The following is a 25,978-nucleotide window of genomic DNA, read 5'->3' on the forward strand; positions in this document are numbered from 1 at the left end:
AATGTCCTTATTTTTTAAGGAAAGCATACATTAATGTGGTAAACGACTGTTCTAGCTGCAAACGTCTGGAAATGGGCCTCTATACACCTATGTACATATTCCATTAAAAACCAGTGTTCTAATGGTACATTTTGTTTGCTAATGGCGTCAGAAGGCTATTGGATGATTAGAAAACCCTTGTGCGATGATGTTAGCACAGCTGAAAACAGTTTTGTTTGGAATAAAAATCATTATTTCTAATCTTGTCAATGTCTCGACTATATTTTCTATTCATTTTGCAACTCTTTTGATGAATAAAAGTCTGATTGATATAGGTGAGCCCGCAAACTTGACCGCTAGTGTATAATATACACCGCTCTCTTCACCAAACCAATGGACTGATTTGCACAACATCAGCTGAGACTCACTCTGCTCGGTCATGGACAGTTGATTAAAAATAATCACCTGAGAGGAGTTTAGGTGCAGGGCCTGGTGCGGCGCGGCGTCCTGCTGCGTTTGCGTGCTTGTGCAGGTGTGAGGTAGCAGTGCTGCGTCGCCGCTGCCGGCAGGTTGCAGGTAAGGCACGTCTCCGTTGGGTCCTGTGTCCGCGGGCCCCGGCAGATAATTACTACTACTACTATTACTACTACTACTGTTAGTACTACTCTTACTACTGTCGCCCACAAGGAGGGAGTCCGAGGGTCCGTGTGTCGCCGCTGGGCCCAGCGGCCCGTTGGCCAGTGGCTGCGGCGGGCACAGAGGCCGGTGAGCTCCCAGAAGGGGCCGGGTGAGGTGGAGGCTGGGGTTGGGGGAGGGGAGGGAGTTGGAGGTGGGGCCGTTGGGGAGAGAAGGACGCACCTGACCTCCTGAGGCATTCTGTCTCATCTGGGAAGAAAAAGACGACATTCAGCGGTTTGATATTTATCTAGAGCTTTTACTCAAGTTAAATGCTTTCCCGATCATTTTGATGACTCCCCGATTGTTAATATTAGTCTCACTTAAGTTAAGTGTGACTTTAGTTAAGTCACACTTAACTTTAAAAACAGAGGCGCACATACGCAGTACTCAGGTACGCTAATGTTATTTGTAGCGCTGCTTTTTTCCTTTAATAAACAGACCGCTCCAGTTCCACTGTAGGCGCGCTAACCGGCGCTAAAGGAGCTAATGCAGCTAACTGGTAAACTGTGCATGGACTCTGGTGTCGCGGCACGTAAACATGGCGTCATGCTTGTCTTTGTCCGGTCAGTCGTCATGGAAACGTGTCATGCGTTAACCTATTGCACAGCACTACTAATTATACTTTTTTTTTTAAATGAGTCGAGTGAGAGAAATGACAAACAAAAATACAAAATTAAACTAACAACTATTTTGAAAATTGATTTATCGGTTTGAGGGTAGTTTTCCATGAACAAGTAACCCTAACTCACAACTTATTAAATGTGACTATTAAGTGGTGTCTTTACTCCAAATAACAAAGAAATCATTCAAACTGAATCAAGACATTGGAGAACGTCAATATTTTGAGGTTTGAAAAACACTAAATAAACATTCTTCAACATTTTCTGGACTAAGAAAAATCAAGTAAATAAATCCCATTCATAATTAATGGATTATAATAATCTTAAAAATGGAAGTAGGGTTAGCCGAGAAACAACAATGGAAGTAGCAGCTAGCCACCAAATGGCAAAGCCCCCCGATGCAAATAAATAAATAAAACGGTGGTCTGTCTGTGAGAAGATGAGGAGTTCATGCTCTCAATCACACGTTTCAACTCTTCTGAAACAGAACAAGGCGTCACTTTTGTAAATGATGCTCCTATATAGAGGACAGTCGACCATAAAGCAGACACCAGCGTGGTCTTGTCCAACAGTAAAGCCCAGTTGCAGGTGACGTCTGTGAATTTATAGTCACACAAAAAACCGACACTGGCGCCCGGTACAGTCGTAAATCATCGTGGCTTCACAGTGTTCGGTTTGTTGAAGAGTGGACGATTACGTTTTCCCTTTACAGTCGATTGCAGAGAGAAGGTGGGCAAAGATACTATCGTTCAAAGTCTTTTTCTTTGAAAAACAAAGAACAAGCTGACAGCAGCGTGGTTCAAATCAGGCTTCAGCATCTCTATTATGTGCAGATCAATGGAAAAATAAATGCGTGTATATTTATATGCGGTTACCTGGTGCTGGTGCTGCTGCATCATGGCGAGCTGAGACTCCAGCTGCTCCAGCATCTGCAGCTGCGGGGGCTTCAGGCTGGCGCGGTTACTTCGCAACTGCTCCAGCATCTAACGATGAGATGATAATATATGGAAATGCATACATCAGAAATACACTCTATACATTGTTAATGTGGTAAACAACTATTCTAGCTGCAAACGTCTGGTTTTTAATGGAATATGTACAGTACATAGGTGTATAGAGGCCCATTTCCAGTGTTCTAATGGTACATTGTGTTTGCTAATGGCGTTAGAAGGCTATTGGATGATCAGAAAACCCTTGTGCAATGATGTTAGCAAAGCTGAAAACGATTATTTCTAATCTTGTCAGTGTCTTGACTATATTTTCTATTCATGTTGATGAATAAAAGTGTGAATTTTAATGGAAAACACAAAAAAATGGTATAGGTGACCCCCAAACTTTTGAACGGCAGTATATGTGTAAACATAAAAATCACAGTGCAGGAAAAAGGCCTTCCCGGTGACGGAATTGTACAACAAATTGAAAGTAATAACAACAAAAAAATCAATTAAATGGAGGAATCTGAAGAGTTTTTCCAAACCTGTAATTTCTGTGGGGAGAGGTACCAGCTGGGAACTGGTTGTCCTGGATTACTGGCCCATAAATCACCCTGAGGAATGACAAAAACAGGTTTAAAATTGAAGCCGTCGAGGTTAAATTGAGGTCACATGCGCGTTTTAAACGCAAATTAACTAGGTTTTCAGAGTGTAATTTACCTTGGCAGGGCTGGAGGCTCTTCTCCTCTTGGCTGGACAGGACTGGTCATCTGCCTGGCCCAGCGTGCCAAGGTGAGGGGGCAGAGACTGACCCGAGCCCCCGCCTTCTGCACTGTGATTGGGCTTACAAGCCTGGAAGGGGAGGGGAGGGAATGGAGGGAGAGGGGCGCAGGCAGAGGGAAACAAAAGGAGAACATAGAGAAAACATAAAAGAAAACAGAAGGAGATGGGATGGAGCCAAAAGGAAAGGAAGTGAGGTGGGGTTGGGGGGGGATAAAACACCAAAAATAAGATGCAGGGAGCGTGTTCAAATATCAAGATGCATGAAGCAGCAGAAAGGGAGAGGAGGAGGAGGAAGAGGAGGAGGTACGGCAAGAGGAAGAGGTCAGAGTGCAAAGAGAAGCAGGGGATGGAGAAAGAGAGAAAAGGAGGGCGACACTGTCATTCTGTGTTGGCAATTTAACAAAGAGACAAGCAGGAAACGCGGAGCAAATAAAAAAAAAAAGATTCCTGTTTATCTGACGCTGTTGCTTCATAGGGCAACTGCAGCCCCGGGGGCTTTTTCTCCTGTTCAGAGGAACGTGGTGGAAATTTACCAACGGCCGCACAGCCCAACAACTCCTTTAAAAACAATCCAGTGTTTTTACACGTCCAGGTAGAGCAGAAAGAAAGGGAATTTGTTACCGCTACTGGTCGTCAGGAGCCTACGAGGTCAGATGTGACTGATTTTGTATTTTTTCCTCTTCTTTACAGATGTAAAATAAACACATTTATATGACGCGTACAAACAAATGTGTCATCGTTAATTTCACAAAGTCACATCTGACCCAACCATCCTTTAACGTCTCTGATCCACACTCATTCACACACACAACAGAACCACTCACACCTACTGTAGGATGAGCATGAGTGAGTGACGTGATAATGGGCCACTAGGGGGCGTCGCAAGGGCTTTGTGAGCAGCTGCGGGACATCTAAGGTCAACTACTGAAGAGGGAAGGGGGGGGTATTGGGGGGGAGAGAGGCGGAGGAGGAGGAAGATACCACTCTGCGGCACAGCACGACCTCACCAATCACACGGGGGTCAAAGGTCAACAAAAGGCCAATCCTCACAGCCACTTGACTGAGAGTGAGAGACTTTAATCTCTTCCCAAAAAAAAAGGTAATTTATTCCCGTCTAAACCAAAGCAGATTGAGTAAGCGTAAACAATGCGGCTCAACAGGTTCGCCTCAGATTTAGCGGTGAAGTGATTGTGAAGATTAAAAAACAGGATTAATACAAAGAGAAATTTAGCGGAGGGTGGGGAAGAATAATTTTCTCTTCATTGTTTTTTTTTGTTTGTTTTTCCTCTCGCTTGAGCCGAGCGTGATGGGTGAAGCCGAGCGACGGCGGCACTGTGGAGGGGAGGGGAGGGGAGGGGGGAGGAGGTGAAGGAGTGGGTGGGTAACACCTGAGTGGACGCCTCCTCGTTCAAAACAGATGCCATAAAGCTGCCAGGGATGGAGACGTGAGAGGGAGCCAATTGAAAGCGACTGTGAAGTGAAGTGTTTTTGTTTGTTTGCTCGTTCGTCGGCTTCTTTAGACACCGTACAGACCCGATGGTAGAGCTGAGCTCAAGTGTTACCCGTGTGTGTGTGTGTGTGTGTGTGCGTCTGAACTGTGTGTGTATTACAAATGATTGCGAGTGTGCGACAGCCTGTGTGTGCGCGAGTGTGTGCACTCAGGCTACATCCATACTAGTACATTTTCAGATAAAAAAAACATCTGCGTCCACTGCGACAACTTCTATTACGACAAGAGAGTGCGTTTCTGTGGGCTCATCCTGGACTGAGGCTGCTACGAACAATTATTTACATAATATTCAATTAATCGAGGAACTTTTTTTTGGTCCATAAAATGTCATAAAATGTATTTCTTTGCAAAGAAACCAGAAAATATTAACATTTAAGAAGCTGAAAACCACTTTAACGGATTAAGTTCATACACATTTTCCATTTTAAATTCCATGCTTTTCCAGACTCAAATTTCCGAACGGTAACCATGGTAACCCAACACCATTCTAATCTACACCCAGCTTGAAAAGTTTTAATATCATCTACAGGTAGGCTATTTTGCATGAGTAACTTTATTTTATTTTTATAACTATATTTTTCCATACTCTATTCCCTTTTTCTGTACTTATCCAGACCTGGAACTACTCAAATTTAATGCTGTGCAATAGGTTAACGCATGACACGTTTCCATGACGACTGACCGGAAAAAGAAGCGCGTGACGTCATGTTTATGCGACTCCCCGATTGTTAAAATGAGTCTCTAAAGTAACGCTAAACTTTAAAAACAGAGGCACACATACGCAGCACACAGGTACGCTAGTTATTTGTAGCGCTGCTCTTTTCCTTTAATAAACAGACCGCTTCCACTGTAGGCGCTAAAAGGAGCTAACGCAGCTAACGGAGCTAACTGGTAAACGGTGCCTGGACTCCGGTGTCGCGGCACGTAAACATGACGTCATGCACGTCTTTTTCCGGTGCGTTGTGCGTTAACATCTCCACTTTTGTGCATCCTTTGCAGCTCAAAGACGCCAAAAAATGTAGGACAGACTGGCGTGTGTCCGCTCTGAACATCCACATGAAGATCCTGAATCACTGATCAGGATTATAAATGAATCGATAAATGTGAATATTTTCTGGTTTCTTTGCTCCTTATAACAAAGAAATCATCGAAACGTCATCGTTACCGAAGTTTAGGACAGACATTTTTGGACATTTTATGGACCCGACAACTCGTCGAATGCTCAAGAAAATAGTTGATTGTGAGAATAATTGTGAGTTGCAGCTTCAGAACTAATTTAGTGAGGCTGTAGCAGCGCAACAACAGATACAGCAGACCAGCACGACCAAAACAAAACAATTGAAAACAATTCTTTCAGATTATACTAACAAGACACCAACTGTGAGAAGAAGGAGCAAGGATTTGGGTTACGAGGCTCAACGACTACGTGTTTACAAACCGTTTCTTAACTTTCTCTTCATCCTCTGGGCCTAACACTGACGGCAGGTGAACCCCGGAGCAGAATCGATGCGTTCTTATGATGAAAACAGAGTAATGTGGATGTAGCCTCGGCGAGAGGAAGGGGACACGGGGGCGGGAGGTGAGGGGAGGTGAGGGAAGGGGTTTGGGGGGAGCGTGTAAGTTGCTCTATCTGGTCTCTCACCTGCTGCGGTGCACTGCTCAGGCCTCCCTGCCTGGAGGTTAGCTCGGCTGGGATTGGCAGACTCCATGCCTCCTCAATAAGAGGGAGCATTTTACTTTTACCCTGTAGGCTACTGAGCTGGGGGTTACTCAACTGAGCCTAGGGGAATGGAAAACGACGTGAAAATAAATAAATAAATAATAAAAAAATAATAATAATAAAAACACAAAGGCTTTTTTCTTTAGAGGAAAAATAAATAAATAAATAAGTGATGACCTCAAAACAAGGAAATGATCATTAATGGTAAATAGGTAGAGGTTACAACACAAGTTGGAATTCAAAAACATCGCAGCGTCACATTATTATTATTTCGTGTGGAAGGGAAAAAACCGCTTGGACAAAAAGAAGAGATGAGGAAATAAACACATGAAGTGTTGGGAATGTTAGAGCTTAATTCTCGTAGATAATAATTCCTCACGACTGGAAATCATTATTTCAGTTTTGACCGATTCGGCACCGAGAGGAATGTTGTCAAACAGCAGCAGGAGGCAGGAGAGTGTGGTGGTGATGCTGCTGCTGCTGCTGCTGCACATGAATAACACCCCACTTTCACGACACCACGTCATGACTTTTCGCGTTGCACCGTTACAGTAGATCAAGGAAACTCGGCAACAAATAAATCCAGCTAATGCTTTCTAATGCTTCGCTCGAGTACGGAGCAGCTGTGAAATGTACTCAAGTCAGGTCAGGTTAAAAAATGCAGGCAGAAGAAGAAGAAGAAGCGTGTCTCTCCCACAGATGTTCTTCTCGCCATACTTTTTTTTATGAATAAAACATCAGGACACGATCAAAAACAACAACAAAAAAACCCTCAAGTGTGACACTTTTTTTGTTGTTGAGGAAAACCACATTTTACAGTCGTGCTACACCTGCGAAAAAACGCTCTATGCTGATGGACAACTGAGCGGAAAACATACGGACAAAAATCAGTGTTTTGACTTGAAAATGCCTTCAACTTCTGCTAATACAAACAATACGACTTCAACCATTAATCGCACTAATATTTGTTTAATATCAGTCGCACACATAGCACTGTTTAGTTTTCAACATTAGGGCTGAGCGATACACAGATACCCTATTTAAGTACCACCCTCCCCTCCCCCTGCTTCATGCATGCATGCATGCACACAGCATGGTAGCAAGAAGCATGGCAGCTAGCAGGGAAGAGCTTGAAAGGCACATGTTGGTAAATTTAGGAACTGGTTGGGGTTTTTTGGGGAGTCAGACCACAAACAAACCACAGGCCGACTGAACGGGTTTGTTTGAAAGCTGTTGCAACTAAAAAAAAAAGGGAGCAGCACGATGAATTTGTTCCACACACGAGTCATTTCTGTGTCCCATACGACAAGAAAGGAACCCAGTGGAAAGATATTACACTGGTCATAGCTGAATCCAAAAATCACATCAATCAGGTCAACTTTCTGTCGTCACATGATGCAAAATTCTTCTATATTTCTTGCAATGAACAAATCCTGAAGATTAAGACTTATTGTTTTTTTTGTTTTTTTAAATATTACAAGTAAATGAAATGGCTTCGACAAGAAGATCTTGCAAAAATAAGCCTGGCATATTCTGCTACATCTGCGCCGAATACACTGTTGTTCCAGGAACAATCTGTTAGAAAACGTATATATTATATTTAAATATTAACAGAAATCAACTGATGATGTCACAAACATTTAATCAATTTAGTCGGAAGATCAAATTAGCATAAAAAGCTGACCTGATTATGAAAAATTGATATAATTTTTGGATTCAGCGGTGAAAAATGGTCCCAATTCAGTTGAAAAGACATAACAGTTTTTTATCTTTTAATTGTAACGTTCCAGACTTAAGATATTGTTGTGAAAAGTTATACTTCTTCCCTCGTGGTTTGTGTTTGGTTGCACTTTAACCCGAAGTGGAAACGCCATTTTTGCCGTTTGTTTTTAAGAAGAAAAGAAATGGATTATAACCATACATATGGATTTTGGTGTGAGATTCAATTTTCAAGCCGTATCGCCCAGCCCTAGTCGACATTTAACTACGCTGGAAGAACTGGTGAACTTCAGGGTGACTTCACTCCCAGTCCGAACATCTGATGTAAGTAGTATAAAGCAAGTGCCACACGGGTTATTCCAGGACCTCATGATTCATAATCTCTTTGATAAATCCTGTTTTTCACAACATTTAAACATCCGTTCCCTCCGTATTCATCTGTATTTTTAAAAAAACTACTGCAACTATGGCAATTATTTGGATGAGGATAACCCTGACAGGAAACCTTCCCATCGCCCCGTGCTCCGTGGTCACGCCTTTACAACACCTCAGCAGCCATGTTAGCGGCGCCTCATGCACTACGTCGTCGCAGCCTCCACTCACCTGCAGACATTTGATGCGGTGGGTGAGCGCGGTGGCGTTGCTGCAGCCCTTGCTGCGCGTGGCGTTGATGTAGCACTTGATGGCGTCGTGCGGCTGGTTGCACGACTCGTACAGCGTGCCCAGGTCCATCCAGGCGGCGGCGTGGCTGTGGTCCAGCTGCACGGCGCAGATGTAGGCCTGCAGCGCGTCCATGGGCTGGTTCTGCTGCTGGTACAGCACGCTGAGGACGGAGGAGGACGGGGCATGGACACGAGGAGGTGGACGTTAGAACTGAAGCAAGGGATAGATCTGGCAGTTCAAGCCTGTGTGAGGTTTACTTACCCTATAGAGCACCAGGTATCTGCACTGGCCTCTGATTTGTCTATGGATTGCCGATAGGAGATGAAGGCGTCCTGGACCTTCCCAATACTAGAGTAGCACCTGCAGGAAACACGGGTGTTGTGATCATTGCAGACAATAAAGCCGTTTCCCTGACTCTGTAAATCTATAATCTATAAATTCTAGAGCTGCAACTATCTATTATTTTCTTGATTAATCGAATCGTTTGGTCCATAAAATGTCATTCTCGAATGTCTTTGTTTTGTCCACAAACAAATGATTCAGTTTCAATGATTTCTTTGTTACGTGGAACAAAGAAAAACAAATAAGATATTCACCTTTAATAATCAGAAATCATGTTTTAATCATGAAAAAAGCTGCAAACCAATTAATCAATTATCAATTAATAATCGAATAATTGTTTCAGTTCTAATAAAATCGGTTATCACGGTGCATTCTGCAATAAATTAAGTTTGCTTGTATGTTCTACACATCAAACACACAGAATCAAGATGAAGCTTAAATCGGTGGCTTTTAACGACTGATTAAAGCTCCGTGAAACAGGATCCTGTACTCGATCAGGAAACTCCCAGATGAGCCGCATGTACAACCATCGGCCTCACGTACCTGCCAAGGAAGTACCAGGACTGTCCAGAGTTGGGGTCGGCCTCCAGAGATTTCTGCAGACATTGGATGGCATAGCTGTCCCTGGTGCCTCTTTCCCCGAGCTGCTCCACCGTGTGGTGCATCCAGCCTGCAAAAAGATTCCAAAACATTACATTACTCAGGGTCTATGTCAAAAAATAAGGATTTAATAAGGAAATAAGTTTTTTTTTTTTCCCCGCAACACTGCCTCCGTCAGGCTTTATCTCCAGGGACATTCACCTTATTAGAAATATCGTCACGTACTTTAAACCGACGAGGGCCGTCACCTTTTCTACAGATCACAGATTTGAACAAACATGAAGCGACACGCTGTTCCTTTGATAAGACGATTCCCCTGACTCGCATGCACCAACACGACACGATATATTATTACTCTTACTACTCGTCAAGCGAGTTTGAAGACTCGATTGTGACGCCTCGTTCATCTAAAAGCTGCAGAACATGAAATACCTCCCGCACCCATGACGCTTTGGTGTCATGACTGTCCGCTCACAAGGGACCGTTTTTTGCATTTTACCAGGAAAACATCTGTAGGTGTCGGAAGCTGTATTCTGTATTTTTATTAATCCGCATATGGAATATCCCCTTCTCTGCAACCCATCCTCTACTAGAAAGCTAGAGACCTGAGAAACCGTCATAGCAGTTGGCAGCCATGGGGGTTCCCTTTTCCACCTGCCCTCTACGGGACCACCAGGACATGACTTCAGATGGTTTGATGTGCTTTCAAGGCTGTATAATGAGCTTTCCCGTCAGTTTAAAGGCCACATTATACTTATCCGACTGCGTAATGCGTTATCCGACTGCGCAACCACGGAGACCACTTGAGCCTTCATACTTCTGCTTCGTGGTGACGGATATGCGATGCAATTTCACGCACGATCAGTAGGGGTCGCTGCGCAAGGTTGTTAAGATATGACGTATTTATAGTTTGGCAGCGACGTCGTCGGCGGTGATCAGCTCCGCCTCTGTGGACGCTCGGTGCGCACTGTGTACTGTGTAACCTACGCAGAGCACTTTACGCAGGAGTATAAATTGGGCTTAAGTTTAAAATACCCATCTAAAATTGAATTATATCCACATTGTCAATGAACAAACATTACGCCGACATAAACTCAATGACCAGGGGAAACAAAATCCCCGTAAAATATTTAAATAAAGGGCTGTTTTTGCAAGTTTTTGGTTTGCAGATGTGCACTCGACTTACCCAGCTGCTGCAGGGTAGTGGCCTTCACCTGTGCAGGAAGATCCTCCGTCTGCAGGAGGCTCTCATAGGCCTCCTTGGCAGCACGGTATCTCTTCTGTGTGTGAGGAGGAGCAAAGTGGAAGAGGAGTGAAGTTATACATGTACGACTTTTGTGCAACAAACACTAAAATAACCCTGACGTCACACTTCTTCACTTTGCTTCTTGAACTGCAGTGTGGTGGCTGCGCTACTTCCCCAAAACTGCTGAGAGCGACTGTACCTCTCTGCACTGACACCGAAATAAAGAGAGAGTGAGAGAGAGAGAGGGAGACCACCAGCATACAAAAGAGGGGGGAGACAGACTTTCTTGTTTCCGTGGCAACCCTGTCGATGGGCTGAGAGTAATCTCCTATCCCCTCCCGCACACCACCCACTCATGCAAGCAACCTGCTCCCTTCTCAATGTGTCAGCACCTGGTTCAAAATGTATTTACAAAAAAAAACAACACAACACAAGGCAATCCCCGGCATGAAGACGCCGAGAGCCGGGTTTACGAACTGTAGCCTCGGCGTTAGCAGGCAGCACTCGTGCTCTTTTACAAATTACACAAGTAAAAAAAATGCCTCGCGCCCTTGGAAGCAAATGAAACTGCAGCAAAGGTTGAGTAAAAGAGCGAGCACTTACCTGAATCTCATACAAATGAGCAATGTGGAACTGAACTGTGAAAGAGAAGAAGTGGACACATGTTAGTGAGAGGAAAAACGCAAGATTGAAAGACAAAAAAAAAAGGGTTTTCCAAACATTCTGGTCTTTTTTCAAGTGTTTAAAAAAAAGTAAACCTGTGCGGGAAAATCAAAAACGAAAAAATGACGCCCGTCCACAGAGAGCGTGAAGCAGCACACGTAGGTAAGCAGTGCTCCTGGTAGCACCTTCCTTTGTCTGGAGCGCTGCAGTGTCTGATCTAAGCTGCTTGAGTGACTCTCAGCAGATGGAGAGGGAGAGAGAGAGGAAGAGAGAGAAGAAAGACGGGGGCTGCCCTCGCTAAGTGTGTATGAGTATGTGTTAGAGGTAGCAGGGACGAGGGAGGAGGGGGGGGGGGGGGGAGACACAGTGAGGCAAAGGCAAACAGCGAGAGGCAGAAATGGAAATCCGAAAGCCGTCGCCACAGTAACAGGTAGCAGAGAGAGAAAGATGAGGCGGCAGATGCACTTTGAGGCTCAAATCCACACGGAAACGTTCGTGGATTTGAAAAAAAGTTTCCCGTAAAACACAGGCACAAAACCGACGATAAACAATGCAGCGCAATGTACACACCGACACCAGAGAACGTGCACTGTTCAAATAGGTGTGTGTGTGTGTGTGTGTGTGTGTGTGTGTGTGTGTGTGTGTGTGTGTGTGTGTGTGTGTGTGTATATATATATATATATATATATATATATCACCAAGTTTACAAGAGGAACACAGACAGAATAAAGAAAGCCAGGGCGACTAAAATAGAAAATATAATCCATCATGAAGCGAAAACGGAAGGACAATAGGGGTGGGGGCTAAAAAATCGATTCACACAGGATTCTAATCATCCACGATTCTGAAACCGCACAAAACACCAGTTTGTGTTATTTGTTTACAGTTTATTTTTGCAACTTCTGGGAGAAAAGGGCTTCTTGTGTGGGCAGCCCGAAATAATGCCAGTGATTGTATTAGATTGAACCATAATAATTCAATCCAACTTTATTTAATAGGTCAAAATATCGACTTGGTGATATATCGTTATATATCGCGATATATTGGTTATCGCAGAATTGCGATACGTGATACTTGGACCATGCATCACGTATCGCGAGGTACCAGAATTTCAACGTAAGAGCAGTCTGACACCGTGTTGCTCTGCTTCATCGATCGTGTCAACAAATGTGGATATTAATGCAAATTTTTTTTAGTATTGAGTTTTGAGCATGTAAGTTTATATTGTGCCGACACGATCATGTAGTGTGTTAACAAAGGGAGAATGTGATCAATAAACTTTAAAGTGATCACTTCCACTGGGAAAAACTGGTCACAACATAAAACCACTGTCAATCAAGTGCCTTAGAATTAGACTATTAAAAATGGAATGAAGAGAATCTCTTCTCAGGTCTTAAAATGACTTAATCACCACTGTTCCGGGCAGATTATTTACTTTGATTATATTAAGAACAGAACTAGAGGGGTGGTCCATGCGCCCACATTTTTATGCCAATTTTAAAGCAAAAATTGCATAGGCAATGAAGGCCACTTTGGACATGTGGTGTGCAGCTGTGACCTTGGAAAGTACGTCAATGTCACCCATCTTCGAACTTATTCAAGATACTTGTAAGAGGCATCCACAGTGCCAGTTTGGCAGCAATACAATAAATATTTGTCAAGTTATCGCGTTGACAAGCTTGAAAAGTGCCGGTTTTTGGCTATTTTCCAAGTTCCAAGTGCAGCTGTGACCTTGAAAAGTAGGTCAAGGTCACCCATCTACGAACTTGTCCAAGATACTTGTAAGAGGCATGGACAGTGCCAGTTTGACAGCAATATGTCGAATATTTGTCAAGTTATCGTGTTGACAAGCTCGCAAAGTGCCGTTTACACATTTCTCACATTTTCCCGCAAAAGAAACGCGTAAAAATTCACAGAAAAAAACGACAAAACAAAAAAAAGGCCTGGAGATATTCACCCACTAAACAATCCTGCAAAATGTGAAGGACGTACGCGCACAGGAAGGTATTCATTTTAGTCCGGACGGAATGGTGCGTACGTTAGTTGCTCCGCATATGCGGACCATAAAAAAATGGCAGTAGCCATTACTACATTCATGTGGTTATCACAATATTGGCCGAGTCTGTGATGGAAAGTCAAAAAAATGTATATTTTCCTGCTCTCCACGTTACAAATGTGTATTGTGTATTCATTTAATGTGTGTTTTTTTAAATGCTGCGACAGCCTCCACTCTCTTCCTTCATCCTCTAGGAAAGGTGCGAGTAATCCGACATGAAACATTTCTAATTTAACCAAAAAGAAAGCAGATATTTTAAGAGGCAATTTTGTATCATGGTATTATAAGAAAAGGTGCGACTTACTTTCAGCTTTGGACAAAGTGCAGGGGTTGGAGTCAATCAAAGCCAGCTGAAAATGCTGTAAAAAGCAAAAATACATTGGGATAAATCACTAGTTTCCTGCATACACACAGGAAGGCCTTTATTCCAACCAGGTTATCCATGTCTTGCAGAGGAGATAGTTATTGATCACAATTAAAGAATGTATAATTAATGAGCCCAAAGCTTCACGTTGGACCCACCTTTAAGCTCGACTCATAATCTGTGTTGACTTTGAACATGAGACCCAGGCGAAGGTGGATCTCCTTGGCCCGGGAGAAGCCTGGGTCAATGTACAGCACCTCCTGGAATGCTTTGATCGCCCTGTGAGGGGGCAGCGAGGAGAAAAGAGGAGAATCAATAAAAGACGACACAGACACTCACACAGCGTCAGGATCAGAACGAGAGGAAACGTTTGTGTGTTTGTCCGGGAAGAAAACGAAGCAGAGGACGAGTGTGAAGCGTGAGCAGAGCTGCAGCACGGACGCAGTCGGAGCTCACAGTCCAGTCACAGTGTGTGTGTGTGTGTGTGTGTGTGTTAAAGTGAACACTAAAGATCTTTATAACACAATAACTAACAGAGAACTCCGTTTCTTCTGCTATTAAAGAAATTCCCGCTCCAACACACCTGATTCAAATAGTAGGAACATTTGTATGTAAAATAGTTCAAAATTCAAATTGTAAATGTAAAAAATCTTTGTTTGTGTTTTTAGAGTTCCTATTTTGTAACTTGAAAAATACAAATCTGTTTTTATTTTGTGTCTTTTATACCTTTAAAACTGTTATTACACAGTCAAAAACACACAGTAATAGAACAATTAAAGTCAGAAAATCTAAATAAATCCAGGCAGCCTAGTTATAATTATGGTCATAAAAAGGCTTAACTAAATACTTAAGTGTTACAGGTTCTATAAGGAACAAAAACATGAAGAAATTTAAATTCTATGAGAAGAAGAGCTTCTTATCCACTGATTTCAACAATTTCAATAAGTGATTTAAACATCATCATTTCCAGGTTTGGCAAACACCAAACAACATTTTTGAAAACATTATTTCTTTACATTTTATGGACAAAACAAGCAGAAAATAGTCAAAAGATGATCCATATATATATCAGTCTTGGTTATTATCACTAGTTTATGGACAATCATCTGCTTGTTGTTGCATTTTTCATGTTCAGACTGATTCTAACTGCTTATTTGGCCAGAGCATACATCTATATAGTGGGGCGTTACCATGGAAACAACACGCGACAGGACAGCTTTGCTCTCGCTGGCAATTTCACAGCAACACAGACTGAATACAAATAATAATCCTGTCAACAATTCAGTAAATTTTGTAAACCAATGTACATGGGAACTTTAAAAAGCTTATTATTTCATAGACAATATAAAAGTTGACATCCTCAAAAACAAGCAGCGGCTTCACACGGTCAATGCATTGATGCAGAATCATTAGAAAGCATCATTTTCGACAACACCATCACAGACTGATCGCGTAAGGCTGTTCCTTATATGTCTTTATTTGTTTAGTTTGGTCGTTTCTCATCTCTTTTTTGCCGTCTAGTCAGTAGTGAGCATTATTTACATGTATGTGCGTTAAGTGCATAAATACAATCATCATCAGAAAGCGGTGACTCACCACTGAAAGGCATTATAGTGGAAGTAGACCATTCCCAGGCCGTACAGAAAGGCAGCATTCTGGTAATGAGCGAGGGGAAAAAGATGCAAAATCATTATTATTATTATTATTATTATGGGAGAAAATAAAGTGGACGTGCACACATGTATTAAACATTTATTTTTGCATTTCTGAATAACCTCACACTGCTGCTGACTTCAGACACGTGACATAACCGTGTCTCTCACACTTCACGTGTGTGTGTGTGTGTGTGTGTGTGTGTGTGTGTGTGTGTGTGTGTCCTTGTTACATACAGTAACCTTGCGGCTACAGTTCAGTCATCAGAAGAACCAAAAACAAGCAATCAAGCAAATCAATTTCACCACAACGGGGTATCGCCTTCCCAGGAAAAGAGTTTTTAAATGACTCTGACATGAAACCTGAAACTAATAAGAGACCATACAAGCTTCCTGTGTGTGTGTGTGTGTGTGTGTGTGTGTGTGTGTGTGTGTGTGTGTGTGTGTGTGTGTGTGTGTGTGTGTGTGTCTTACCTTCCAGTAGTCTGACTGTAAACTGTAGTACCTCTGGTATGCCGATAATGCTGTGATTAAAAGGGCAGGAAGTGGAAAAATTAATTAGAAGTTGTGAGCAGAGTCTGGTTTTGTTTTTTTTGTTTTTTATAAATGTAGAGCAGGATTTCACTGTGTATTCATAGATTTTACAACATGTACCAAGATTTCTAGTTTTTTTTTTTTAGAGCAGTGGTCTCCACCACTTAATATCAAGTTATTTCCGTATGTTTTTTTTTCCATATTACTACGATTACTTTTCCATCATAAATACATTTTTACTGTAAACTATACATGGTTCCATATCAACAAACATGCTTTTATTTTGAAATTCTGTGAAACATCAGAAAAAAAATGCTATGTCATGGTGGAAAAGGCATGATATCATTTTAAGCTCACACATATACTGAAAAGTTGCTTTAGATTTCTTTTTATTTATATAAAGTTTTTTTTATTTCATATTTTTATTTAAATTTCAATTACCCTTTTAATTTTTAATTGCCCCCCAGGTCAATTCGAGACCCCTGCAAGGTTAGAGCCCATCAAGTTTTTAAACAGATCAAGAAATGGGATCGGTTTAGTAGTACAGCCAGTAGGTGGCACTATCTCTCTCTAAACCAGGGGTTCCCCAAGGCTGTGATGTCGGGTTTCAAGAGATTTGTTTTGCGTCTCCAAACACATTAGCAGATTTATGCATGTATATGCGTTTTAAATAACATGTATAAAATTAAGTTTTAAATCAATTCACCAAATTATACAAGGCTGAAAATAAGTCACAACTGCCATTTAATTAGACAAAGTCTCACACCATGGAGCTAAAATCAGGACGTGCAAAATGTAACTTCCGCCTAGCAACCGTAGCTTCCGGTGCGCTGGGCTGAGTCAATCTTATTCGCAAAAATTAGTGGATTTCGGATACGATAACCGTCTCTCTTGTATCCGAAATCCGCTCATTTTTACTAATAAAATTGACTCTACGAGTTAGCGATTCACTCGCGTTTCCGGGAAATCACAGCAACAACGCGACCTACTGGAAGCAGCCACAGTTGCTCGGCGGAAGTTCCATCGCGTACGTAGCCCGTACACGTGCAACAAAGTAGTAAAGGTAAAGAGGAAATGACTCACCTTTTGGATAATCCTCCAGGAGGAGATTGAAGTGGCCGAGCTGGCAGAATAACTCCGGCTCCACTTTCCCCTCGGCCTTAAGGATGAGCGAATCGTAGCAGCGGACAGCCTGGAACAAAAAAAAAAATCTGCCCGTCAGATACAAAGTCGAGCAGATTCAACCACCGACGACATCTGACGACACAGAGAAAAGCAGCAGGAGAACTTCTGAAAGTCACAGCTGACATCAGCCGTGTGAATCAAATTCTCTCTGCAGATAAACATCAATGAAATCTGCTGCGGTTGTCTTTACACTTCTTCTCGTGTGACAGATGTTCCTGTCCTGATAAGCAGACGCGTCACAGCAGCTGGTGTCTGGGAAACGGGATTCATCTACGGACCAGAGCAGCGTTCCACTAATTAAATAAGAAATAACGAGCGGCGGTGGAACAGCACCACTGGCATTCATTCACATCTTCTGATGATCCCAGCACATCAAAAACTAGCTCTGTGACTTTATAAGCTTCTTAAAAAGTGAATATTTTAACAGCAGTTTCTTTGAAAGAAATCATCAAAACTGAGTCATTTTGGTTTTTGGACAAAACAAGACATTTGCGGACATCATCATCTCCAGGTTTGAGAAACAATAACAACCCACATTATATGGGCCAATAGACCAAATCATTTAAAGTTTAATGGATGGAGATAACAATCATCGGTTGCAGACCTTTTCAAAACTGATACCAAAGTTGATTAATGACACGATTTGACCAATATGGATATGTGTTTAGAGAAGCACTGACATTTTTGAGGTTCACTGAATGCACCTCAAGCTCAACACACTGTGGAGCCAGCAAACGGTGTCTTTCAACTAAGGATGCACAGCATTATTAGCACGTTATCTGTAAAGTATTATGTTAATTTCACTACAGTACAGGAGTTGGGATTAAATTACCTCTGCAATTGAGCGCAGGGGGAAAACAAATCTCCCAAAATATAGGCATATCAGATACGAATATTGGCAAAAAGTCCAACATTGTGCCATCAGGTGAAAATAATTTGTGCTACATGCTATTAGCCAGTTGCAGCCATACATACCTCACAATACGATGCATGAGGGGGCCACGATACCAATAATACAGCGATACAACAATTCTGTGAGAATCAATATATCATGTAGCGATACATCACGATATCTGTCTGACTGAAGAGAAAAGAGCAGGATTTCTTTAAGCACTTTATTCTCTGTGGTGTAAATCAATAAATTCTCTGTATTGAACATGGACGGAGCATTTCTTCACATAGCTTTCTCCACCATTATACCGCGCATTCATTTCAGCAGCGCCACCACGAGGAGACGAGTGAAAATGACAGAGACTGTTTACATTAAAGCACCTCGATTTGTGAATTAAACCATCAATATATTTGCCCTGGTGTATTGATTATCGCATTGCACAAGGACAGACAACGATATATCACCAAATCGATGTTTTGACCACATGCTGGGAGGAGGCAGCACAGCCATCGACTATTAACAGACGTTTAATTAGTCGTCCTCTGGTTTGAATGAGATGCCACAGATGGCCTGAGCCCACAGAGGTTCTCATCCATGACCTCTCCTTGACCCGAGCTTCAGACTTTCAAAGCTGCACAGACCAGTCAAACCAAAGCAAAGACGTCCAAGTTTATCCAGAAGAGCAAAGTGTTTTCAAGAACTATCACAGACACTTTGGGGAGGCGACCTTCACCACACACAGACACACACACACAAACATCATCTGTGTTACGTCATCTACGTTCCTCCTCTTCAGCAAACACACCGTGACACATCAACATCCTTCAGACAACAGTCCTCATTCATCCGCAGACGTTTCGAGGACTCCTGTCTGGAGGATGTTGACCTGGAAATGAGGAGATGAGGAGCTTTGATAAAGGAACAATCCAGATAGATTTAGGAATGAAGAAGAACGTCTGAGTGCGATGAAGTACGACAAGAAGAACTGTGATGAAGAACATCACCACATCTCGAGTGTCCAGCCTCCTGGGAATTATTAGAAGAAGGACTTGTGAGGACAGGAGGGTGGAGATGAGGAGCTTTGAGAAAGGAACAATCCAGATAGATTTTGCAATGAAGAAGAACGTCAAAGTGCGATGAAGTACCATGAGAAGAAGACGACAAGAAGAACTGTGATGAAGAACTTTGAACTGTGGAGGACAGCATCACATCTCGAGTGTCCAGCCTCCTGGAAATGATTAGAAGAAGGACTTTTGACTATAGGAGGGTGGAGCTGAAGAGATGAGGAGCTTTGAGAAAGGAGAAGAAGAACTTGTGCGATGAAGAACGATGAGAAGAGGACGACAAGAAGAACTGTGCTGAAGAACTTTGAACTGTGGAGGGCAGCGTCACACGTTAAACTCGGCTAAAAACTAGTAACATTATTCTTAAATGTGAATATTTTCTGGTTTCTTTGCTCCATATAACAAAGGAAACATCATTTCCAGGTTTGGGGAAAACACTGATCATTATTTCACAACATTTTTATATATATATTGAACGATTACTCAATGAATCTAGAAAATAACCGACAAATTAACGGGTGATGAAAATAATCATTAGCTGCAATTGGTCATAATGGAATATTTTATAGTAGTAATTTTAAGTGAAGAGAATATTTATATTTATTTGCAGACACATCGGCGTCAACAGAACAAGCAGAATGTTTGTATACTGTACTATAAAAGGGCTTTCTCTTGTGCTTTCCTTGTTACATCATAAAGTTTAAGACGGACTTAAAACTTTCCACTTTCATCAATTACAGCTCTTTCCAATACGGGTTGAGATGAGAACGACTGTAGGTCAAACGCCGAGGAACAGGCTGGGGAACGATCATTATACAACACTGTGACAATGTTAGCGCCGGGGGAGCAATGTTCCACCCTGCACATTAGACTTAATGATATAACCTAACGTAATTCACTTAGTGAGTCCATGCTGTAAAAGCCTGAATTAGTTGTTGTTTTTTCTTTTACTAACAATTCAGACGACTGAAAATGCACAAAATGGAAATACCTATAATGTCAGAGCTGAAATGAAGATGTTTTTTTAGGAGATTGATGTCGTCCTTTTCACATCAGCGGCTGTGCAAGTTAACAGTGCTGTTAACTTCAAACAGATTAAATGACGCAGCACTTGTGATGCTGCTGTTATTTTATTCTACTTTAAGACCGAGACTGAGGATTATCTTCATCAACGATTCATCCTTTGGTCCAGAAAAGACAGAAACTGTTGAAAAACAATGTTCTCAAATCTCTGGCCTGGGGCTGCAACGATTTATCGATTACTAAATTAATCGTCAACTCATTTTAAAATTAATGTTTTTTGTTTTTTTTAATAATTGAAACACGTCATTTGACTTTTCAGCAACTGAAAAATTCATATTTTCTGGTGGCTTCGCTCCATATCACGAATAAATCATTTAAGCTGATTCATTTCATCATCATCCATTTTATGGACGGCATGATTACTTGATTTTTGAAAAAAAAATAAAAATAAAAAAATAACCGCCAGATTAAACAAATTAGAAAATAGTTCAAAGTTCAATTCTGCTCCAAGAAAAATAATTTTAAAATTTTAAATTAAAAGACGTCTTATTGAGTGACTTTTTCAAGTGTAATTTTGTCGATCTTTATCAATATTATTAAGTATAACATTTACTTTGCTGTATCTAACAAATGCATTCAATATAATAAATAGGATTTACAATGGAACCGCCTTTAAAACCAGGAAAAGTCGTCACACAGACCATATCACAAAATGACAACAAACTAAATCATCAAACACCATGTTATGATATCAGATAATTAGGGCTGCAATGATTATTGAGCTTCTCACGTGTGAATATTTTCTGGTTTCTGTGCTCCATATCGTCAAGGAACGAACTTCCTGACACGAATAACATGCATCACAACACAATGAAGACATTAACACTTCAACTAAAATAAAAAGGTAGGAAAAAGCACCAATGAGACCAATGTGAGGATTTAACCCTTACGCAAATGCCGTCACAACCAGACCGTGAGATTAAGCCGACAGTGGAAGTTCAAAGTGAATCTTCTCCGGAGTTATTCAAAGTTTACGTCACTGCAGTGGAGTTGGTGTTGGTGATACAGTGACCTAGTTCTGTCAGTGTTATCTGCGCTCGTGTACGTCCACGCGCCAAGAGCAACAGTGGAGCGACGCAACCGCTGCCAACATTAGGAAGGTTTAACTGCTCGTGAAAATGTCGTTTTGTTTTGTTAAGCTATTCTTTAGATGTAAAACTATTCCAGTTGTGTCGTATCCTCATGTCATCACATAAACGGAATAATAATTAAAGGTGCATTATCTAATAAATTGAGAGCAACTGGCCATAAAATCCTCCTAATATGTCACAGAGGACCAGGAATAATGTTCATATAACATACTGTTGTGTCAAATATCATGCATTAAGTTATTCCATCTGATATATCCATCCTAGTCAACAGCTAATGTTACCATACATTATTATACATCTTGATATTTACTGAGAGAACAGAAATGTGTGTCTTAGAGCCACTCATTTATGATAAAACGCTCGTTCCTCGCTCGTTGCCGACGGAGTTACATGTCAACCGCTCTGGCAACCTTGACTCTGGAAGGGAGGGGGGGAGTGGGGGGCGGGTACGACTCACCGCAGTGTTTTGATTTTGAGTGTAGTAACCGTTTTTGGCCACATTGTTACATAATTCACCTTTAAGCAAGAAATTCATTCAGGTTCTATGGACAATATTTAATAAATCATCCGTTTTGCAAATCCACCGTTACAATGCAATACTGCGACCGATCGATACACATAGTATTCTTCATGCATCAGCCAACAAACAGCGTCCCAAGACACGACTCGACTACCTGACACAGGCAGGACCTGCTTGTACTCATTAACACAAGTGAAGGGAAAGGAATTTTACCGACAACAAGGTGAGATCTGACTTAATACCTTAATGCTGCTTCCAAAAGCAGGACATGCATTGCGTAATGCATAAAATGACACTCTACGGCAGGACTGACCACATCTTCTAAGCCCTGTAATAATGCAAAACTTAACTTCAGCTTCAGGGCTTGTGTTTTTTTTAAGACGAGTGTTTTTATAATCACTGGCTGCATTGCACACCGTCTATATTCTCTGCCAAGTTTGGTACGCCGGTGCCTTCCTGCTGTAGATGACAGACAGCTACACTTCAGTGGTGTCCCACACCACCCAGCGAGCAGATTCACGGACAGCCCCTCACGCCTCGAGCTGTCGAACGCACCATCATCTCGACGTCAACCTCAGTTGACACACAGCGGCTTTTGCAGCATGTTTGCTCAGCGATATGATGAGTACATATGGAACGTGTGTGCGTGTGTATTTTAGCACGCAGCTTCCTGATACATGCAGAAGCAAATTGTCAACAAAGGATTCCCGTGGGCTCTAACGGTATTAACGCGGGACTAAAAAGAGCCTCGATACCTACGTAAACCTGTGACGCTATCGAATCAAAAGGTCTTAAGCCCAATTTATACTCCTGCGTAAAGTGCTCTACGTAGGTTACGCAGAGCCCTCTGCGTCGACGGATAGCCTGTCGGAGAGCCTCTGCGCTGATCACCGCCAACAGCATCGCTGCTATAAGTACGTCATATCTTAATACACACAGCACATGTTTAGACTCTAAATGGCTAATTTCTCGCCTCAAATTATCTTAAAACTGCGTTCCGTGACACAGAAAAGTAAGAAACGGCCACTGTTTCAACAACAACAGTCTTTCTCTCTTGGACGCCATTGCTCACTGTAGCCAAAAGCACAACAACCTTGCATAGCAACCCCCTACTGATCGGGCGGGAAATTGCAGTGCGTATACAGCACCACGACGGAGAACTATGAAGGCTCGAGGGGTCTCCGTGGTCACGCAGTCGGATAACGCATTACGCAGTCGGAGAAGTATAATGTGGCCTTTATGGGCAGCTGTTGTGTATCTTTGTAACAATGCAAAATTACTTTAAAATTAACGTTTTGGTTTTCGGAATTTTTCGAAAAAAAACATTTTAAATAAAGTTTAACTTTAAGAATTCCAGATGAGGGACTTCACTGTCACATTCACAGTGACCACAGTAACCTAATTCCCTTGTATTGCATGTTTTTGGACTGCGGAAGAAGCTGGAGAACCGGCAAGAAAACACACTAATGCACACACAGGAATGTTCCAACCAGGAATCGAACCCGAGTCTTCTTGTCGCAAAGGCAAGAGCTCTAACCACTACACCAACCGCGTGGCCCAGAGGAGCAAACCATGACCGCAACAACACAACCTGGTTCAGGGTATTAACGAACATCAAACAATGTCAATGCTGCAAGACAGCTAATGTTAATTTCACAATACTGTGAGATTTAGAAAGTGCCTCAATACCAACATAAACCATCAAATTTAAAGCGTTCTGGACGACTAATGCGTGTTTCCGTTAAAATATATAATTCCTTTAAAATACTTTTTAGAATAAACCAAGTATATGCAAGTCTTGTAACCAAGGACGGCAGCCCGGACGTACAAAACATCCAGCCTGTGTGTGATGTGCTTTTGAAGTGGAAGGTTACAGCATAAAAAGAGATCTCTTTTCTGGTACGCGAAGGCCACCGTAGTTTGAGGACATACTTCTCCATTTGTTATAATCTGCAGTTTCACCATGAGACATCACACACTCTTGCAAAAGCAGTAGATGCACAGTTCCTTTAAAAAAAAACAGAATGTGTAAAAAAAAAAATGCAGTTTGAATTTGCAACACACACGAATAGAAACCTAGGTTTGTATCGAACCGTGGACGCGATTACCACGATACAATCGCACATTGAGATTCGGGTGCCTGTGACCACATACACACACACACAGAAGGCAATACATTAATATCAAAGTGGTTCCACGGCTTCCAGCGTCACTCCGCCGTGTCCCGCCATCTTGGACAGACAGCCAGCCATTAACGATACTTAACGTTTATCAACTCGCTCACATTTGAAGCCCAAAAGAAGGAAATGGACGGGAAAGAGACACGAGGAGCAGTGCGTTATCACAAAAACACAACCCGGCTAAAGGGCTATTAGCTAACGTTAGCCTATAACGTAAGACGGCGACAGCTACTTCGTCCAAGCACCTTTTTTTGGAACCGCTGTAAAGCTACTTTTTAGTGGCAAAGTGTTTAATAAGGCGTGTGCAACGGTAGCACCTGCAAACAAAGACAATAAAATAAAAAAGAAACAACATTAAACTTCCCTCGTTAAGAGTACAGTGTGTGTGTGTGTCCAGCGATCACACAAAACCGTGACGACGTCGTGTTGTTGGTGCTACGGTTGCAACTACACACACACATGAATTACACGGGACACGGGTGTGCGGTTTGCAGAATAAATGTGGACACAAGTTAAGGGTGAAGATTGTATTTGAACCGGGGGGGATATCGTGGATTAGCGGCAGGTGCAGGGTCGCTGTGCGAACGTTTAGCTAGCATGCTAGCCGAGGGGGCTAAAAGAGGGGCTGCGGCTAACTGGCCTCGGTCTCTTGGCCACTCGCGTTCACACTGGTGTCGTTACCGAGTGCGAGAAATGCCGTGTGTGTGCACGTATGAGAGGCAGGACTACGTCCGAATCACGGGCGAGCTGCTCGGGGCTGCAGTGTACATGCATTGGGGGGGGGGTTTGCTACCTTCATCAACAGGGCCTTCGTTCTGGCGCCATCTTCATGAAGCTTCTGAAATCCAAACAGTGAGCTGCAAACAAGAAGACAACACAGGCGGCTCAGTATCACTCGCAACACAGCCCTCTCGGGCACATTTCCCCGCCACACGCGAGGCGAAAACGGTACATTTTTCAAATTGTGCGCGACAGTGGGCGCACGGCGTGACTTTCCCGACCTGTCTATGGCGACCAGGCTGTCCCTCTCCTGGGCTGTCAGTGTCGGAAAGTCCTCCTCTGTTTCACTCGCTTTTCCCGCCGCCATTTTCTTTCCCTCATCACCACTAGAAGAAGAAGCCGAGCCGAGACTCCGAGCAGCAGCGCAGGCAGCGACGGCGAGCGACACACCGCACGATTGCATGGAAAATCGCGACGCGGAGGCAACCCGTCGACTCTGCCGAATCAAAGAAGGAAAAGTGGTGGAAACAAAACGACGAGAAACTTTTTCCTCTCCCAGGATGAAAAGATGCGATTCGATGTAGTAAATCCTTTCTGGTGGGGGGGACAGAAGCGCTCTCCGGGTGGCTCCTCAAACGTCACATCGTTCACCACAGAGTGATCTTGCACCGCGGTTTGAACGACAATTGCTGGGTTTAGTAATCCGGGATGTGAGTATTTCGCAATAAAAACGCGTTTCGGCAGCGAAGATAAAGTTGTTATAATTGTGTCACCTAAGCGAACCCACGCGCCGCCGTGGCCACGCCCTCGCCCCCCTCCTCAGCCAATGGGAGCGCCTGCACCTTACCACATGACTCCCCCTGATATTATATTCTTTAATATTAAATGTGCATTTTTATCCCCGCAAATCACTTGTTTTTTATATTACTCCTGAAACATATTCCAAAAATATGTTTGCATATTTGTGCATTTACAATAAAAACAACACAATCATAAACAGGAGCTGTGTGTTTCACTGACGAATGCCTTGATTTATACACAATAACACGTCGCCACGCACACTATGTAATATGTATTGACATCTGGGTGTTCTCTCTCACATGCAGGGTAAACGATGACTGCAATGCATCATCTCTGCACCCGTGATTATTTTTGCACCGTTTTCCGCTTCTGCGGAGCGTT

At 42.6% G+C, this 25,978-nt stretch overlaps 1 protein-coding gene across 2 annotated transcripts in view; it reads right to left on the minus strand.

The window, feature by feature from the left end:
• Positions 1-25,500, minus strand: part of LOC310942868 (lysine-specific demethylase 6A-like) — a 36,131-nt gene extending 10,631 nt beyond the window's left edge. Inside the window, exons 1-17 of one of the 2 annotated variants that reach the window (XM_083908312.1) lie at positions 25,078-25,500; positions 24,870-24,933; positions 17,145-17,253; positions 16,002-16,051; positions 15,472-15,530; positions 14,034-14,154; positions 13,816-13,870; positions 11,396-11,430; positions 10,733-10,826; positions 9,490-9,616; positions 8,866-8,964; positions 8,545-8,764; positions 6,145-6,282; positions 2,930-3,061; positions 2,755-2,823; positions 2,153-2,260; positions 445-864 (exon numbers count right to left, since the gene is read on the minus strand). In XM_083908312.1, coding sequence (XP_083764438.1) covers positions 445-864; positions 2,153-2,260; positions 2,755-2,823; positions 2,930-3,061; positions 6,145-6,282; positions 8,545-8,764; positions 8,866-8,964; positions 9,490-9,616; positions 10,733-10,826; positions 11,396-11,430; positions 13,816-13,870; positions 14,034-14,154; positions 15,472-15,530; positions 16,002-16,051; positions 17,145-17,253; positions 24,870-24,933; positions 25,078-25,259 — 2,082 coding nt within the window. In that variant the 5' untranslated portion in view covers positions 25,260-25,500. The remainder of the gene's footprint in view (positions 1-444; positions 865-2,152; positions 2,261-2,754; positions 2,824-2,929; positions 3,062-6,144; positions 6,283-8,544; positions 8,765-8,865; positions 8,965-9,489; positions 9,617-10,732; positions 10,827-11,395; positions 11,431-13,815; positions 13,871-14,033; positions 14,155-15,471; positions 15,531-16,001; positions 16,052-17,144; positions 17,254-24,869; positions 24,934-25,077) is intronic. The other variant, XM_083908313.1, reaches the window with a different exon arrangement.
• Positions 25,501-25,978: the final 478 nt, after the last annotated feature.

The sequence above is a fragment of the Microchirus variegatus genome, assembly GCF_963457635.1.
Source record: "Microchirus variegatus genome assembly, chromosome: 22".
Lineage (NCBI taxonomy): Eukaryota > Metazoa > Chordata > Actinopteri > Pleuronectiformes > Soleidae > Microchirus > Microchirus variegatus.